The sequence below is a fragment of the Pan paniscus genome, chromosome 1, assembly GCF_029289425.2.
Source record: "Pan paniscus chromosome 1, NHGRI_mPanPan1-v2.0_pri, whole genome shotgun sequence".
NCBI classification, from domain to species: Eukaryota; Metazoa; Chordata; class Mammalia; order Primates; family Hominidae; genus Pan; species Pan paniscus.
Genome location: NC_073249.2, coordinates 109,053,610 through 109,070,000, shown reverse-complemented (window position 1 = coordinate 109,070,000; position 16,391 = coordinate 109,053,610). Strand labels below are relative to the sequence as shown.

The 16,391-nt window shown below is 47.0% G+C and overlaps 1 protein-coding gene, 1 long non-coding RNA gene and 1 other non-coding gene across 3 annotated transcripts in view; 2 read left to right on the top strand and 1 right to left on the bottom strand.

Annotated features, from left to right (window-relative positions):
- Window positions 1-250: 250 nt before the first annotated feature.
- Window positions 251-16,018, top strand: LOC100993140 (uncharacterized). The gene is made up of 2 exons (XR_008625842.2): window positions 251-2,257; window positions 14,583-16,018. It is a non-coding gene; the product is annotated as an uncharacterized LOC100993140 (long non-coding RNA).
- On the top strand, window positions 6,874-6,977 carry LOC112438345 (U6 spliceosomal RNA). Its single transcript, XR_003026791.1, has one exon. It is a non-coding gene; the product is annotated as a U6 spliceosomal RNA (small nuclear RNA).
- The window catches only part of ATP1A1 (ATPase Na+/K+ transporting subunit alpha 1), a 31,535-nt gene continuing 31,101 nt past the window's right edge, over window positions 15,958-16,391 (bottom strand). The window contains exon 23 of the mRNA XM_034929861.3: window positions 15,958-16,313. Coding sequence (XP_034785752.1) covers window positions 16,285-16,313 — 29 coding nt within the window. The 3' untranslated portion in view covers window positions 15,958-16,284. The remainder of the gene's footprint in view (window positions 16,314-16,391) is intronic.

Here is a 16,391-nt window from a genome sequence, read left to right as displayed (position 1 = left end):
CTCTGAGCCTCCCTACCCATAGGGAGACAGTCTGCCTGCTGGTCACCTCCTACTCATCACTGGGAATCACAGACAGAACAAGTGGTGGCAACACCGGCCTGAAGATTCTGGACAGTGAGTAGATTTACACAGAGTAAACAAGAAGCTGGAGTGAGTTTGGTTTAATCTGTCACTCCAGAAACCCACAAGCTGACAGCAGAGTCAATTCCACAGTATTTATGTGCCGTGGTGGCTGCTGCTCATGGTGGCTATTTCCCATGATCACATCTCATTATTCTTTATTACCTTGTCATCTGGAGGAGGAAGGATATCATCATCAATATTCTGTGAATTCCTAAATTATTTCACTTCTTCCAAATGAACTCTGTCTCACTAGCCTTGTGACCCTGGCGTCCCTCAGAACTCTACGCAGGGCTGGGAGTCTAGTTTAGCCTTAAGTGAAGGCAGAATAAGTAGCTCCCCCACTCAGGGTCACCAGAAAAATCCTAACCCGTGAGAATCTTCCTACCCTGTTTTCTGATGTCTGAAGTCCCAGGGCACAAAATTTTCAACTTCAAGCTCTGATCCCAATTAAATGTAGACACTCTCAGAAAGGGTCACTATCTCTTAATGAAGGTGCATTTTAGCCGGGTGTGGTGGCTCACGCCTGTAATCCCAGCACTTTGGGAGGCCGAGGCGGGCGGATCACAAGGTCAGGAGATCCAGACCATCCTGGCTAACACGGTGAAACCCCGTCTCTACTAAAAACATAAAAATTAGCCGGGCGTGGTGGCGGGCGCCTGTAGTCGCAGCTACTCAGGAGGCCGAGGCAGGAGAATGGCGTGAACCTGGCAGGCGGAGCTTGCAGTGAGCGGAGATCGCGCCACTGCACTCCAGCCTGGGCGACAGAGCGAGATACCGTCTCACAAAAAAAAAAAAAAAAAAAAAAAAGTGCATTTTAGATGTTTTCCTGAGGGGTGGGGGGGAATGGGATATAAGTAGCAGTGTTCCAAGTACCAAAACCTCCCTGAGTCATCTGTGAAAAGCCATTTGGCAATAATACCGAAAGCTTTTAAATGCTCACATTCTGACCTAGCAGTTTCACTCCTGTGAATATAACCTAAGGAAACTGATCTCAATACCGAAAGGACTTTATACACAAGAATGGGCTGGGCAGCAAAGTGCTGTAATCCCAGCACTTTGGGAGGCCGAGGCCGGGTCGAGGGAGAAGCACCTGAGGTCAGAAGTTCGAGACCAGCCTGGCCAACATGATGAAACCCCGTCTCTACTGAAAGTACAAAAATTAGGTGGGCGTGGTGGCAGATGCCTGTAATCCCAGCTACTCAGGAGGCTGAGGCAGGAGAATCTCTTGAACCTGGAAGGCGGAGGTTGCAGTGAGCTGAGATCGCGCCACTGCACTCCAGCCTGGGCGACAAGAGCGAGACATCGTCTCAAAAAACAAACAAACAAAAAACAAAAAAAGAATGAATAATTTATAATGGTGAAGCTTTGGAAGCCACTTGAATGTTGAACATCTGCGAGATGCTCAGAGAAGTGACAGCGTATCAACCCAATTTTTTAAAGTCCTGCCATTAAAAATTATAGGTAGGAAGCGTTTGTACTAACACGGTGAAAATGTTCATGTTACAAAGTGGAAAACAACCCTGGATTCAGTTTAGTATGTGCGTTTTACCACAGCTATGTAGAAACAAATCCATATACATGGAAATCGAATGAAGTGAAAGGCATGCAAATGGTAATGATGCTGTGCTTGGAGGCAGAATTGGAAGCAGTGTTAAAGTTATTTATCATCATTCGTGTTTTTAAAATGCCGTGTGATGGCCGCAATACTTCTGTAACGAATGATGTTTAAGCACGGAGCCCTTCACTGGCCGACGCGCGGGTGGGAGATAGGAGCCGCGCCCAAGCTCAGGTGGCGGCTGCGGGCAGGGCCACCTGGGGCCGCAGCCGGGCGCACTCCCGGCGGGGACCCTCTGCTCTCCTTGCAGACGGAGGCCGCGCCGGGTTTGGAGGCGTCACACAGCCTCAGGCCGAGGACCCGCCGCGAAGCGCCGCCTCCGCGGGTTGATCCTCTGCAGCCGCCGTAGCGCAGAGACGAATCCGCGCTCCCCCAGGCTGCCGCGCGAGCTCCCCGGAAGCTCCCACCTGAGCGTCGCATCCTCAGGGCCTGGGCCTGGCCTCTTTGCCTGTGAGATGACACTGTGACAATGCCCACCTCGTGGGGTGTGTGAGGGCCGAGTGAAATCGTGCATTTGCGGTAAGAAAGTGCTTATCACGGTGCCCAATCCTAATATGGGCTGCCAGCCTAAGTACAGAGTCCCAGTCCCAGCCCCAGCCCAAAGGCCAGTTTCCAGGTGAACCCTTGTCGGGGAGACCACCAGACAGAACAGTCCCAGTCTACACTCCTGCACCGAGCAGGGGACAGTGTGGACCGCAGAGAGGTCCGAAGTCCCTTTAGAATAAGGATGGTGCTTCAGGGTTGTTAAAAGGATTAAATGAGTTGGTATCTAAAGGGATTAGCACAGTGGCTGGTGCTAAAATAAATCATTTTCTCTACTGCCACTGCTCTTACAACCAGACGCCTGGAACAGCCTGCCGGTTCGTCTCCTCATTTGTAAGCTGGAGTTAGTAGGTGTGTTGTGAAGGTTGAGAGAATATGCATAGGCAGAACCTGGCGTTTAATATTTGGGAAGTGGCAGCAATTCTTTCTTCATTAATCTACAAGCTGCACTGTGGTAGGCACATACCCTTAGCACCGATTCTTATAAGTGCAGGTAAGAGAGAGAGAAGATATATTGTGTAAGTCGAAGGAGCCAGCCGTGTCCAGGCCACCGCAAAACCTCGACAGTACTGTACCAGGGCCCTCTTCAGTGAATGAATCTCCTCTTTGGCCTGTTTGCTGTCTGTTTGCATTTGCTGCACCCATCAGTTCCCAAACCTGGTCTCTAAAGTCAGGAGCTCAAGGATGCTTGTCCCAATCCTAGAAAACAAGTACAGCACACACCAACAGCAGCATCCCTAAAAGCCAGCCCTACTGGCAATGCGGGCCCTGCAACCCGTAGGTAAGTGGGACACTCTAAGCTTCTTGGAAACAGCTAACTCAGGGCCTGATTAGCTTACTCCGGGCCTGATTAGCTTACTCCCACCTCCTGTCTTCAGGAAATCAGACTGTGTAAAATAAGAGAGAAAAGAAAATTGACATAAGTCTATTCCACTGTCTAATGAAATGTGTTTCACTTGTGTTTAAAGTGAATTGTGGGCTGGCGTGGTGGCTCATTTGCCTATAATCCCAACACTTTAGGAGGCCAAGGCAGGCAGATGGCTTGAGCTCAGAAGTTTGAAATCAGCCTGGCAACATGCAAAAACCCCGTCTCTACAAAAAATATAAAAATCAGCAGGATGTGGTGGCGCATGCCTGTAGTCCCAGTTACTCTGGAGGCTGAGGTGGGAGGATGGCTTGAGCCTGGCAGGTCGAGGCTGCAGTGAGCTGTAATCATGCCAGTGCACTCCAGCCTGGGTGACAGTCAGGTCCTGTCTCAAAAAAAAAAAAGTGAATTGTAGTACCAGCTACATTTGTAGAGCCCTTTCTCTTTACAGTCATGGTGCTAAATTCTCTGATCTCATTTAATCCTCACAACCACCCTCACAATGCTGTGTCCATTTTACATATTGGAAAGCTAAGACTCAGGTTAAGAGAGACTTGTTGAAGGTCACAGCTAGTAAGCTGCAGAGAACCAGAAAGTGAATCTGGGTTGATCTTGACTCTAAACAGTTTGCTTTTAACAACTATACTCCTTTGAACATATTTACCCTATTTTCTTCATTAAGTAAAATGCTTTCTGTATCTTAATTTTCAGAACCTCTAATAAAACATTTTGCAGAACGTATTTTCTAAGTATCCCCGATCCCCACAATCCAGGCTGCCTTCTGTAACCTTTTAGTCATTGCAAACACATAATAGATGCATGCTGAATTTGTGAGCTTGGCACCACACATAACAGGCTTTGGTTAGGGAATTCAGCTACAAGCAACCAAACCCTCAGAGCCAAAGCCAGGGGTGCTAGGACCTCTGGCCCTGCAGTGGCCCTGATATGGCCTTTGTGTCCTGCCTCAGAGGCCTTTCCATCCCCACAGTTACTGGGACAAAATGTCCTATGCTTTCACCCTTATGTGGCTCCAGATGTAGGATTTAATTTTTTAGAAATCTGCAATACTGCAGCAGAAATGTAGTTATGAGTCAGGGATGTGTATGTGTGTGTGTCTGTGTGTGAAAGCCAGTCTCTCAGCACCAGCTAAAAATGTGAAGCAGCAAGTCTGTGCTGGGAATTGAGGACACCATATGCTTGCATTTCTAGGTCTTCCTAAGAGTTATATAACTGCCCCCAAAGCCAGGGGGCAGGAGCAGGGCCGGCCGTGGGAGACGTTTCCAAAGAGGAATGCTGAGGAAGGACTGACCTTGAGGAGACAGGGAGTTTGCCAGGCTGTGGAATGTTCCCAGCCTTGGGGCTTAAACAAAAACTGTATTCAGAGGGTGAGTGCTCTGTTGAGAACAAACCCTATCTGTCTCCTGCTTTGTCTCCGGAGCTTATCAAGGTGAGCCCTTTCTCTGCAGGTTCTGGATATTGAATTTAGAGGTGGGCACAGCTGCCAGAGCAAGGCCCTAGTAATCCTCCCAGCCATCTCTAATTAGCCGACTTCAGGGCCCTCCCCCCGCAACCCTTCTGTGTCCTGAGGGTCAGGCAGAGGGGAGATAAGAGCTCTCATCTATTCATAGAATAAGGTTGCAGAAAGGCACCCTGGGAGGAGAGCTGTGGGAGGGAACACAACCAATCAACAAAGGTTTATCAAGGGCTCACTCTGTGGTCACACTTAGGGGAGGGAGGTATCTGATTGGCCCCATCCTGCTGAGGGCCTCTGTACAGTATTCTTTCCTAGAAAACACCCTCCCCACCATCCTCGCTCCCCACTGCAGATCTTACTTGACTAAAGCCCATTATTCTTACAGGCCTCAGTTCAGAGGCCTGAGACCTAGAGCAATGTTTTTCAAACTGTGGGTCATGACCCATTAGTAGCTTGTGTAATTAATTTAGTAGGTTACATCGAGCATTACCGTCCCCCACACCCTCCAGAAAAACAAAGACAAAAAGATTAAAGGAAATAGAAAAGAGGCTATCTGAGCACATTAGACACCATGAAGTTAAGTGCTGTTTGTTATGTGGATGCGGGATCATGATATAAAAAGCCAAATTCTTAGTGGTGATTGCGATTAAAAAAAAAAAAAGATTCAAAAACCCGTGGCTTAGAGGCTGCATCTGTCCATATCCTTCTCACTCCAAGTGTCAGAAATCCTGGCTCAATCTAACTTAGATGAGGAGGACATTTATTATCTCACTTAAAGGGAAGACTAGAGGTGGTGCAGGCCCCAAGGTGGTTAATACAGTGGCTTAACTCTGCCACCAGCAGTACCATGCCTTCATGGTGGGTTTTATCCTCAAACTGGTAGTAAGATGGTTACAGAAGCTCCATGCCATATCCAGAGAACACTCAGCGGGAGGAGAGACAGAGACTAGATCTTCTTGTGTCTCTGAGGAGTGAAGAAATTTTTCCTGGAAGCCCTCTGGCTGAATTCACTATGTTGTAGAGAATTGGTCACAACTGTATTCCTAAATCCATCACTGGCAAGGGGGTATAGGAGTCTCATGAGTAGATGAGACTAAGCAGGAGATTACCCTGGAGCTGAAGATGGGAGAGAAAGGTGGATACAAAAGTGATCAAAAAGTAGGACCAAATGACAGAATGGGAAAAGATGCTTGCAGTGTCTAAAACTGACTAATATCTAGAATACACAAGGAATTCCTACAAATCAGGAAAAAGACAGCAACCCCATAGAAAAATGAGTAAAAGATATGAACATGCAATTTATGGAAGAATTTACCCTAAAATCTTACAAAATATGATAAAATGCTCAAAATCATTGTTAATCATAAAAAATATGAATTTAAATGAGACTTTACATAGTTAGACTGAAAACAATTATTAATAGAAATCTGCGAGGTCTGAGAAAATTAAAAAAAAAGAAAAAAAGCCAGCTGGATAATTCCAGTGATTGGCAGGGTGTGCAGACATGGGAACCTCACGCTGCTGGTGAGACTGTGGACTGGTGCAGCCATTCTGGAGGGCAGTCTGGTCTTCTTGGTGAAATTATGTAAATGAATATATCATGTGACCCACAGTTCTGTCCCAGGAGAAATTCTCACAAAGGCCAGGAGAAGACCTGTGTGAGGATGCTCCTGCAGTCTTATTAGTGGTGGAAGGAAGTTGCCCACCAACTGAGTGTCAATTATTGTGAAAAAGAATAGGTCACATGTGGGGCGTGCACACAAAAAGCACCGTGCAGCAGTTAGAAGCAACTGGAGTATCATAGGAAGGATCAGGAGTACTCATAGCAAAAAAAAGAAAAAAGAAAAAAAAGAATCTACTTGGTGGTTATGAGTTTTTTGGAAAGGTCATTTTCTGTTGAACATGCATACTGAGATGTATAATGGGTGAAACCATGTCTGGGATTGTCTTAAAATACTTCTGAAAGAAAGAAGTAGGGATGGAGAGGAGAGACTAGATAAAACACAATTGGCAAAATGTTGGTAAAATTGTTCAAACTACATGATGGCTACATGGAAGTTTGTGATATTATCTTCTCTACTTTTGTGTACCTTAGAGAATTTTCATGATAAAAGTTTAAAAGTACATACACACACACAAAACAATACCCATGTTGCAAGAACACATTGAAATAAGAAGATAAACATTAAAATGGTTGGTTACCTTTTAGGAGAAGAAAGGAAGGAGAGCTGAGTGTGGTGAAAAAAGTGAAGAGTGCTGGCTTTGGAAGCATGTATGCTAAAATTGGAACCACACAGAGATGACCATGACCCCTGTGCAAGGATGCTGTGCAAATTCATGAAGCATTCCATATTTTTATAAGTAAATAAATAGAAAAACATGTAAAGAAAAAAGATCCAGAAAAATAGGGATACCCCAGTGGAGCATGGGATGGGTAAAGACCAAGGGGAGGGCATGTACATTTGGCAGGCAACCAGCAGGGCCTGCCCGGAGCCCATCCTTATTTTCCCCAGGAGCCTCCTCCCAACCCCTGAGGCTTGGTTAGGCTCCACCTGTGGTTTTCTGTGGTACCAGGGGATTTTCCTCTTCTGGCACTTACCACACATCCTCTTAAGACCTGCTCATTGCACTGTCTTCCCCACCAGACTGTAACAGGGAGTGGGCCTATGTGTTTGTTTTGCTCAATTCCATTCCCCCAGCATGTGGCACAGGGTCCACCATTCTGGGTGCGCTCTAAAATCCGTTTAGTGAAAAACAGTAGCCAGTGTTTGTTGAGTATTATCTCACTTTATTCTCAGAACTCTATGAAGTAGGAAATAGTATTTTCACCCGTTTGATTAACAAGGAAATGGAGGAGGCTCAGAGAGGTTTAGTGACTTGCCTAAAGTCAGAGCTAAAGTATGGCAGAGCAAGATCCAGGCAGACCAGCTGCCATTAGAACCAGTGTTCTCAATCCCTGCACCATACTATCTTGAAGAGGGATGGAGGCCAGTGGTGTCGAGGAGAGAAGCTAACACACTTGAAATATTTTTCAGTCAACATCAGACACTCCCAAACCAAGAGCTAATGTGGTACAGGCTCTGGGAGCTGTGTGGTAGAGAACGGAGTGGAGCGATCAGAGAGATAGGGAACATTGGAAAAGAGATTAATAGAATGTGATAGAAAGTGATTACAGTTGAATCCAAAAGCATCTTCCCTAAATTGTCATGGGGTTGAGATGGTAGGCTGAGGCCCAGCCCACCACTATGGGGGTGTCTCTTGCCTTCTAGGTAGTTCTTAATTAGTGGTTCTCAACTGGGGGTGATTTTGCCTCCAGCGGACGGACATTTGATAGTATCTGAAGACACTTTTCCTTGTCACAACTGGAGGGAGAAGGGTGGCTAATGACATCTAGTGGGTAGAGCCCAGGGAGGCTGCTAAACCTACTAAAATGCACAAGGTACAGGATAGCGTCCCCCAAAAAGATTCATCTGATCAAAAGCTTAACAGTGCCACAGTTGAGAAACCCCACCGGTTCTTAACCTGAATGATAGTTCTGACCATTCACCCACTCTGCTTCCACAGTCTTTCTCTCTCAGCTTCCAGAATCTCTAAATACAAGGACATGGCAAAGACACAGTGTTGTCAAGAGAAGCCTGCGTGTGGGCTGGGCCTAAAGAGCCTCACATGATGGCATTTCCTTTGATGGTTCATTACAGCCCAGGGCCACTGTACCATCATCCCGCCTTTCTACTCTCTGATGCTTAGTCCCAGTGGTGTGCTGGTTAATGTTTAACAACCAGCTCTCTGGGAAAACAAGTCCTGGTTTGTAGCATTTGACAATTTCCATGGTGTAACTATTCCAACCTTGGCCAATTTAATGTTGCCAATGAGAAGTCACCTTGTTTGCAAAATTCCTGAAAATTTAACAAATGAGCTGGTGTGAGCCAGCTCCTGCACACTACTGCTTAGACCCCACCTTCCAATCTTCCATGTTCTCTCATAAGCCACATAAATGCGTACCCACTGAGTCAATGGCTTAACACAGTGAAAGTGGGTTTCTCACACAATAGTCTGATATGGGTGTTCCTGATTGAGTGGTTCTCTCACATGGCCCTCCTCCAAGCAGCGACTCAGGGCCAGGCTCCTTCTGTCTTGTGGCTTACTTCCTCTAGAAGTTCTCAAACTTCAGTATGCATCAGAGTCATCTGGAGAGCTTAAAATGCAATTCCCCAGAGTTTCTGACTCAGTAGGTCTGGGATGGGGCTTGTGGATGTGCATTTTATAAACAGTTCCCAGGCATTGCTGGTCTTGCTGGTTGGGGGACACATTTTGAGAATCATTGCTCTGAGGCAATGATTTGATTTTTTTTTTCTTTTTTCTCTTTTTTTTTTTGAGACGGAGTCTCGCTCTTTTTGCCCAGGCTGGAATGCAATGATGCGATCTCGGCTCACTGCACTGCAACCTCTGCCTCCCGGGTTCAAGCAATTCTCCTGCCTCAGCCTCCTGAGTAGGTAGGATTACAGGTGCCCGCCACCACGCCCAGCTAATTTTTTGTATTTTTAGTAGAGATGGGGTTTCACTATGTTGGCCAGCCTGGTCTTGAGCTCCTGACCTCAGGCGATCCATCTGCCTTGGCCTCCCAAAGTGCCCAGCCTGAGGCAATGATTTTCTACCTTGGCAGCACACTGAAATCACCTGGGAAGCTTTGTTAAATCCTGATGCCTGGTTCCACTTCCAGAGCGTCTGTTTTAATTGGTCTAGGATGCAGCCTGACAATGGCGATATTTAAAGCTCTCATGTGATTTCAATCAACAGCTAACGATGAGAACCACTGCTTGAGGGCCTTCCTATTTCTTCCACCATGCATCTGGTAGGTATAGAAAGAGAATGCTTTCTTGTGGAAGGGCTTATGGGCCAGGCCTGCAAGTGATATGTACATCAGGTGAACTCCTGTTCCGTTGCCTAGAACAGTCATATGGCTGTACCTCCACAAGGTGGGGTGAGAAATGTGTTCAAGGTGGGTGCTTAGGAAGAAGAAGGGGTATGGTTTGTTGAACAACTAATAAGTTTCTGCCATGCCTACCTACTAGCTACTTCTTTGGAATAAGTATACCTAGCTAGCTGCTCAAGTATATGGACCCACAAGAATCTGATGAGTCCACCTTAGTATATGGGTGTCTCTGGCTTTAGGGTATGTTGAGGTAAAAACCACCAGTGGCAACAACACAGGGTTCTTTTATGTCCCTAATGGGAAGCAGCTTGATCTAATGGAAAGATTAAGGCTTACAGATATGTGTTCAAACACATTCTTAACCACTTCTTACAGGCTACTAACCTCTCAATTTCCCCTCTGCAAAGTGGGGATTATATTTACCTCTAGCTACTTCATAGGATGAAATGAAATAAAAAGCCCCCAAAATAGTGCTGTAGGCAGTAGTACATGTTCGATAAATGTTGGTTTCCCTTCCCTTAGAAAACATTGCCTTGTTGGCACCAGTGATAAGGGAGCTGGATTGGGTGACCTGCAAGGACTCTGGGCTTCTCTCCTGGCACATGCACATGGGGTGAAGAGCTGGCTGTGAGCATTTTGCTGTCCCTTCTCTGGGAGAGAACCCATACGCAGAAGACTTTTATAGTAAAGGATGAATGTTTGTTTCTGGGACAATATATAGTTGGCAATAATGTCTTCATATGCCTGTCATTTTAGCAAAACTTTAAAAACTTGCAACCAGGTGGGCGCTGTGGCTCATACCTATAATCCCAGCACTTTGGGAGGCCAAGTCAGGAGGATCTCTTGAGCCCAGCCTGGGCAACATAGTGAGTGAGACCACATCTCTAAAACAAACAAACAAAAAAACACCACCAACAAAAACTTACAAGCAGTTTTATATAGAGCAATAATGTATACTACAAAGACATTCTCTGCATTTACCGAATAACCTCTTTAAACAGCTCTTCTTTCCTATGCACAGATTAACTGTACTGCGTCAGAGTCCTAAATGGGGAAGGGAAGAGATGAGAAGGGATGAGATTGCTGCTTATACAAGACAGGGCCGGGAGGGACAGTATTAAAACTTCTGTCAGCTGAAGGACAATCATGAACGCAGAGGAGGCCTCTCTGCAGCCCACAGGAGGCAAGGGACACATCCCCGTACGCAGACAGCCGCAGCCTGGGAAGCAGATCTGCCCATTCACCTAACAGGAGAGGCAGTGCCGAGCTTGCCTGGGATTAGAGCCTCCCACCTTCTTGCTCCCGTTACGCAAGTTGCAGCTTGATCACCCAGCAGCTCCTGGGGGCAAATCCATTTGAGTAACTGTTCAACAGCATGTGCTTAATTTCCAAGAAACTTTCCATGATCTTATGTTTTAACACCAACTCTAACCTTCCCTATTCTTTGTTTTTCATAAAAACACTGCCCTTCTCCTGTTCTTGGTCCCTGCTAGTGCTTTCTGCCACCACAGCCAACACTTCCCTAGCATGTTGGGAGCCCAGGATTCGAGCCCGTCTGGGTTCAAGGCAGATTCACCCAACTCTGCCACTTTGTGGCTGTGTGACTTCAGGCAAGTTACTTCACTTCTCTGAGGCTCTGTTGTTTCACTTGTGAAATGTTGATAGTTTAGGACATTGCCTGGCATGTAACAACCACTATACAGTAAGTAGCTACTTCCATTAGGTGGGAACAGCAATGCGTTCCCCTGTGTTTATCTTCAGGAGACACCTGGAGCACAGTTTGGGGTGGAGATGTGTGTGTGGGCGGGTGTAGGAGGTGAGTGACCTTTTATTGAACTATGATGAAGGGCCCGTCACTGTACTAAGCCCTTTCCACATTTTCCTTCACTTAGTCTTCACGATAGCCTCATGAGGTAGGAACGGGGGTCACCTCTCATTTTACAGACAGAGGCTTGGAGAGACCACATGACTTGCCCACATTGTCCACCTAAAATGCCCAGGATCCAGGCTTCCCAACCCACTGCTGAGACTTACACTGTCTCCGGGCACATGGGTGAGGTGGTGGGGCTAAAAAGGAAACCCAGCACTTGAAAGTCTGTGGGCACAAATCCCGTGCAGTCCCACCAGCAAGCCTGAGCCCAGCCAGGAGATGCCACTGTGAGCGCCCGAACGTCTGTGCAGTCAGGTTTGCATCTAGGAGGGCGGCACACAGCGTAGCTGGTGGGAAATGTGAGACCCACCCGTTCCAGTCTTGTTCCAGCCTTGCCTCCTTTTCTTAAACACAGGACACCATGGACAAGTCCCTTTGCCTCTATGCCCTCCTCCTTCAGTAGGGAGTGTTGACCCCCTGTGCTAAGTGCTCAGTTTTCTTTGTGAGGCACTGAGCTGAGCACCAGGGATAAAATGGAAAGAACAGATTGGCTTTGTGACCTCATAAAGCTTAGCAGGAAAAAAAGGGATATTAAATTAATAATTACATAACTGAGTAATATAGATAATTAATTAGAATTGTGAGTTCTTTGAAGAAATAGAGAGTACTCATCAACTATCTGATGGGAGATTTCAATCTAGTTTGGGGAAGGGAGGGGTTTGTGAGAGCATTAGAGGCCCAGGACAGGGACTAAAAAGCTCTGGAACCAGGCAGGTCCAGGGCTGATGTTCCTTTTGGTGTCTCTGTCTTTGTGGATCTCTTTTTTACCTAGTACCTTTGCTTGCCATGGGTCCCCACTCAACTTTCTAACACCCTAATTCCATGCATGACTCATTCTTACACTCTCTAACTTCAAAGTCTTGAGAGAGGAGAGGCCTTAACTCACAGACAGGTGGCAAGCCGGGACATGGATTTCCCTTGGGTAAGGTGTCAGCCCTAAGCCAAGAAGCGGACTCAAAGTGACAGTGAAATGTTAAAATGATGGCTGTTTGGGCAACAGAAAAATGTGCATGCATCCATTCATTCAATAAACATCCATAGCATTAGATGCTGGGGAGGGTATAGCCTGGTCCATGTCATCTAGGAACTCATAATCTATCTGGGAACAGGCAAATCAACAGAAGTGGAAGTGCTACACTAAGGTGTGCAAAAGTGAGGATCCAGACCTAATGGGTATTCACAGGGTGAGTGGATTTGCCAAGTGAATGAAGGTCGGGGGGAAGGTGGGTGGGTTGGGAGAATGCCAAAGGGACTTATAGGATGGCAGAAGAAAGGGGGTATGGCACATTAGGGGACTGCACAGGAGTTTGAATGGCTGAGCAGAGATGGGTTTATGTGTTGGGGTCCAGTGTGAAGATGGATGGTGGAGAGGGGCAGCCATATGGGCTTGGAGGATGGATTAGAGCATTAGTTCTTAGATTTTGCTGTGCATCAGAATCACCTGGAAAGCTACTTCTAACAGATTGCTGGGTTTCACCTCCAGTTTCTGATTCAATAGGTCTGCATCAGAATTTGCATTTCTAACAAGCTCCCAGGTGATACCGATGCTGCTGGTCCAGAAACACTTTGAGAACTACTCGATTAGAGAAAGGCAAAAATTAGGGATACCACCAAAAAGCCACTTCCGGCACCCAGATGTAAAGGACACTGGCAGTAGAGAGAATGAACTATTGAACAGCAGCCACTATGAGACTCCCTTTTATGCATAATTTCACTTAATCCTTTTAACAGCTCTGAAATATTCTAGAGTAAAGGAAGCACAAAGAGGCTAAATTATGTGCCCTTCATCATCCAGTGATGGGTCACTGTCTGTGTCTGTTAAAAGACGCAAAGTCCATGTTCTCTACCACAACATTGGAATCCACAGTAATTGGGTGGGGGGCAGAGCAGGAAAAGAGAGGGCTCACCCACCTTTCTGGTTTCTCGCTTGGGCAGTAGGGTGCCAAATGTCATCACTGCCTAAAGCATATTTATTTGTGGAACCTCAAACTTAGGCTCGCCATTGGTACTAAGACTCAAGTGTGCCATGCTCTTTCTGAACAAATGCAGATGTCTAGGACACACTGGATTTGTACATCTGGGGCTCAGGAGAGGACCAGATCAGAGCTGGAAATCATGCCAGGAAGAGTATGAAGCAGGGAGAGAAGGTGTGGAGGCCTCCCTGAGGAAACGAGGGGTCGAGCAGGTGAAGAGGGGGCTGAGAGCTAAGGAGTGCACAGAGACAATGACAGAAAGACGGGAGGTCTGGTTTCAGGAAGGGTGTGATGGACAGAAGAGATGCAGCAGAGGTCAAGGAAGGACTAAGATGCATCAGGAGGTCGGTATGGCCTCAACCAGACAATTTCGGTGGACTAGTGTTCATGGGAGCTGGAAAAGGCAGAGGGATGACTGGGAGGTGAACAATTAGGAGGAGTGGCAGTGACTCGTAGTCTACAAGTTTGTCCATGAGGGAGGGTGACAGCTAGAGAAAGGGGTAGGGGTCAGGATGTGAGAGGGATAAGACTGCAATTTAAATGCTGAGAAGGACCTTAAGAAGTTGAACATATCAGTGAGGACCCATATATTGAAAAAGGTATGTGGTCAGAGGTGTTTGTTAGGAAGGCATTTGAAAGGGGGGTCAGAGACAGAGATCTGTAGGGAATTGACAGTGCTGAGGGCCATTGTGAGAAGCTGCTTGTGATGGCTCTGGAGTGATTTTAGCTCCTAGTGACAGGGCCAGCAGGAGAGTTTGAGCGTAGAGGTAGAAATGAGAGCCCAAGCACTCCTGCTTTTAGAAAGCTGGGAAAGCTCTAACCCACAGCAGGCCTGACTTTGGTGCCAGCTTTACCCATGAAGAGCAGCTCACTTACCTGCTCTTCCTAAATCAAATGTTTGGCTGTAGAACTTTCTATTCAAAGGCTTGTCACATAGAAAAGGGCAGAAATGTTCTGGTGGAAAATCAGGTGTGAAGTTCAGAGCCTTCCTTTTGCCTTGCTCCCTCCAGGGTTTCCCAGAAGACCAGGGCTTCTTAGAGCTGTCAGAGAAACACTGGCTTAGCGTTCTCTGGGGTCCCCTTGTCAAAAGCTAAAGTCTCAGAGTGTTTCAAATCTTTTCCATCAGGAAATGCCCATGACCTTCATCGCAGCAGCGTATGCGCGTTGGTCTTCTCCAGGGATGCCGAAAGTAGACATACAGGGAGTCGCGGTACGGATACCACCAGTGCCAGCCTGACCTCACAAGAGACGTCTTGTGTGACTGGCCCTGCTGTCACAGCTGGGCCAGTAAAGTACCTTCCAGGAGGCTCCAGTTGCTACCTGACTCACAACCTTCTAATCCCATGATCTTTTAGTTCTACTTTCCTTATCTTGGTCTGAGCAAATGGCTCATTTTAAAGATGACTTGCAGACAAATGCAGAGATCATCCCAGGGGAAAGTGCCCCAAGAAAGGAGAGTCCAAGACCACCTGCCCCTCCCAGTTCTGCGGCTGGAGTGGGTGGGTGCAGCAACCACAGCCCCAGTGTACAGGAGTCACCACTGTCTCCTCCCGCATTGGCCCAGCTTGGAAGTGCGCAGCAACCAAGCATGAGGACTGAGTTAAGCTTTTCCGAGAAAAAAGACACTATGATCATCTGGCAGATCACGATCACTGTTTGGTGCCAGAGGTAAGGAGTTTGCTTGTTGTGTTTGCTTGGAGGCGACACTTGGCAATGACAGCCTGGGAGAAGCACCGGCAGTTAACAGCACTCTGCACCACTCATGGCTGAGACTGAGGGGAGCCTTTTACAGCAGCTCTGAAAGCAGGAGGTGTTCTCAGACTTGACCCTGAAGTAAACACATCTCTTTCACCTTTTTCTTAAGTGCTTGCTGGCACATAACCACTTGCTGAAATTGTGTCATTGATGCTAAATTAGGAACACATTATATGGAAGGAAGGGAACCACTTCTCAGCACACATGCCCAGGCAGACTGTGTGGGATAGATTTCTGCTTCTCAGATAAGCCCTGGGCTAGAGACACTTGAGATGTGGTGGTGATCTCTGGAGGGAAAGCAGGAAGGCTTCAGGTCTCTTTTAGACTGAAAGAGAAGGGCCTCATCTGCAGTTTAGCATACTCTGAGGGTCTGGAAATCCTTTAGGCGAGGTGCTTTTCCATCAAAAAGCCAGATGCTAAGGCAGCAGGTGGAGTTACAGCCCTATCACCCCAGGCAGCAGCCAGAAAAAAATGGGTCAGGTAAACTCACCTACTCCAACTAAAAGAGCACGGGCAGAATGCTTCCTCTTAGCCAGTGGTTTCCAAACTTGAATGTAAATCAAAATCACCTGAGGGCTTATTAAGCCACATTGCTGATGCATTTCTGACTGAGTGGGTCTGGGCCCGCCTTCCTAGCAAGCAACCAGGTGATGCTGATAAACTGCTGGTCAGGGACTCATGTTGAAAACCACAGCTCCAGATCACAAAGACATCTGTACCAAAGAAGCGACGAGGGCACAGACAAATTCCATTATAATAGCCATCTTTATTTGTAAAAATCCAGATATAAAATGTATTCTTTCAGTCTTTCCGGGTGTTCCTTTTTTACAAAAACAAAAAGGCACATAAAAACCTTCCCCGCTGTCATTTCCACAGATGGATGGTTTTCAGGCAGCCCTCCCCCCTCCCCCCATAGAGCTACATGCTTCATTCCAGGACTTGCTTCCCCACATGCTGCGGTGCTTTCCTACCAGGGTAGAGTTCCAAACTCCAAGACTGAAGTACACAAAGAGGGGGTGGGTGACGGATGCAGAGTGTGTGGCCTGATGCTCCACGGCGTGCAGGACGGGGGGCTAATAGTAGGTTTCCTTCTCCACCCAGCCTGTGGGTGGCAAAGAGACAGACAAGACACACTACAGTGAGTCTTCCTCGCTCCAGCATTACAGAGGGAAACAGGGAT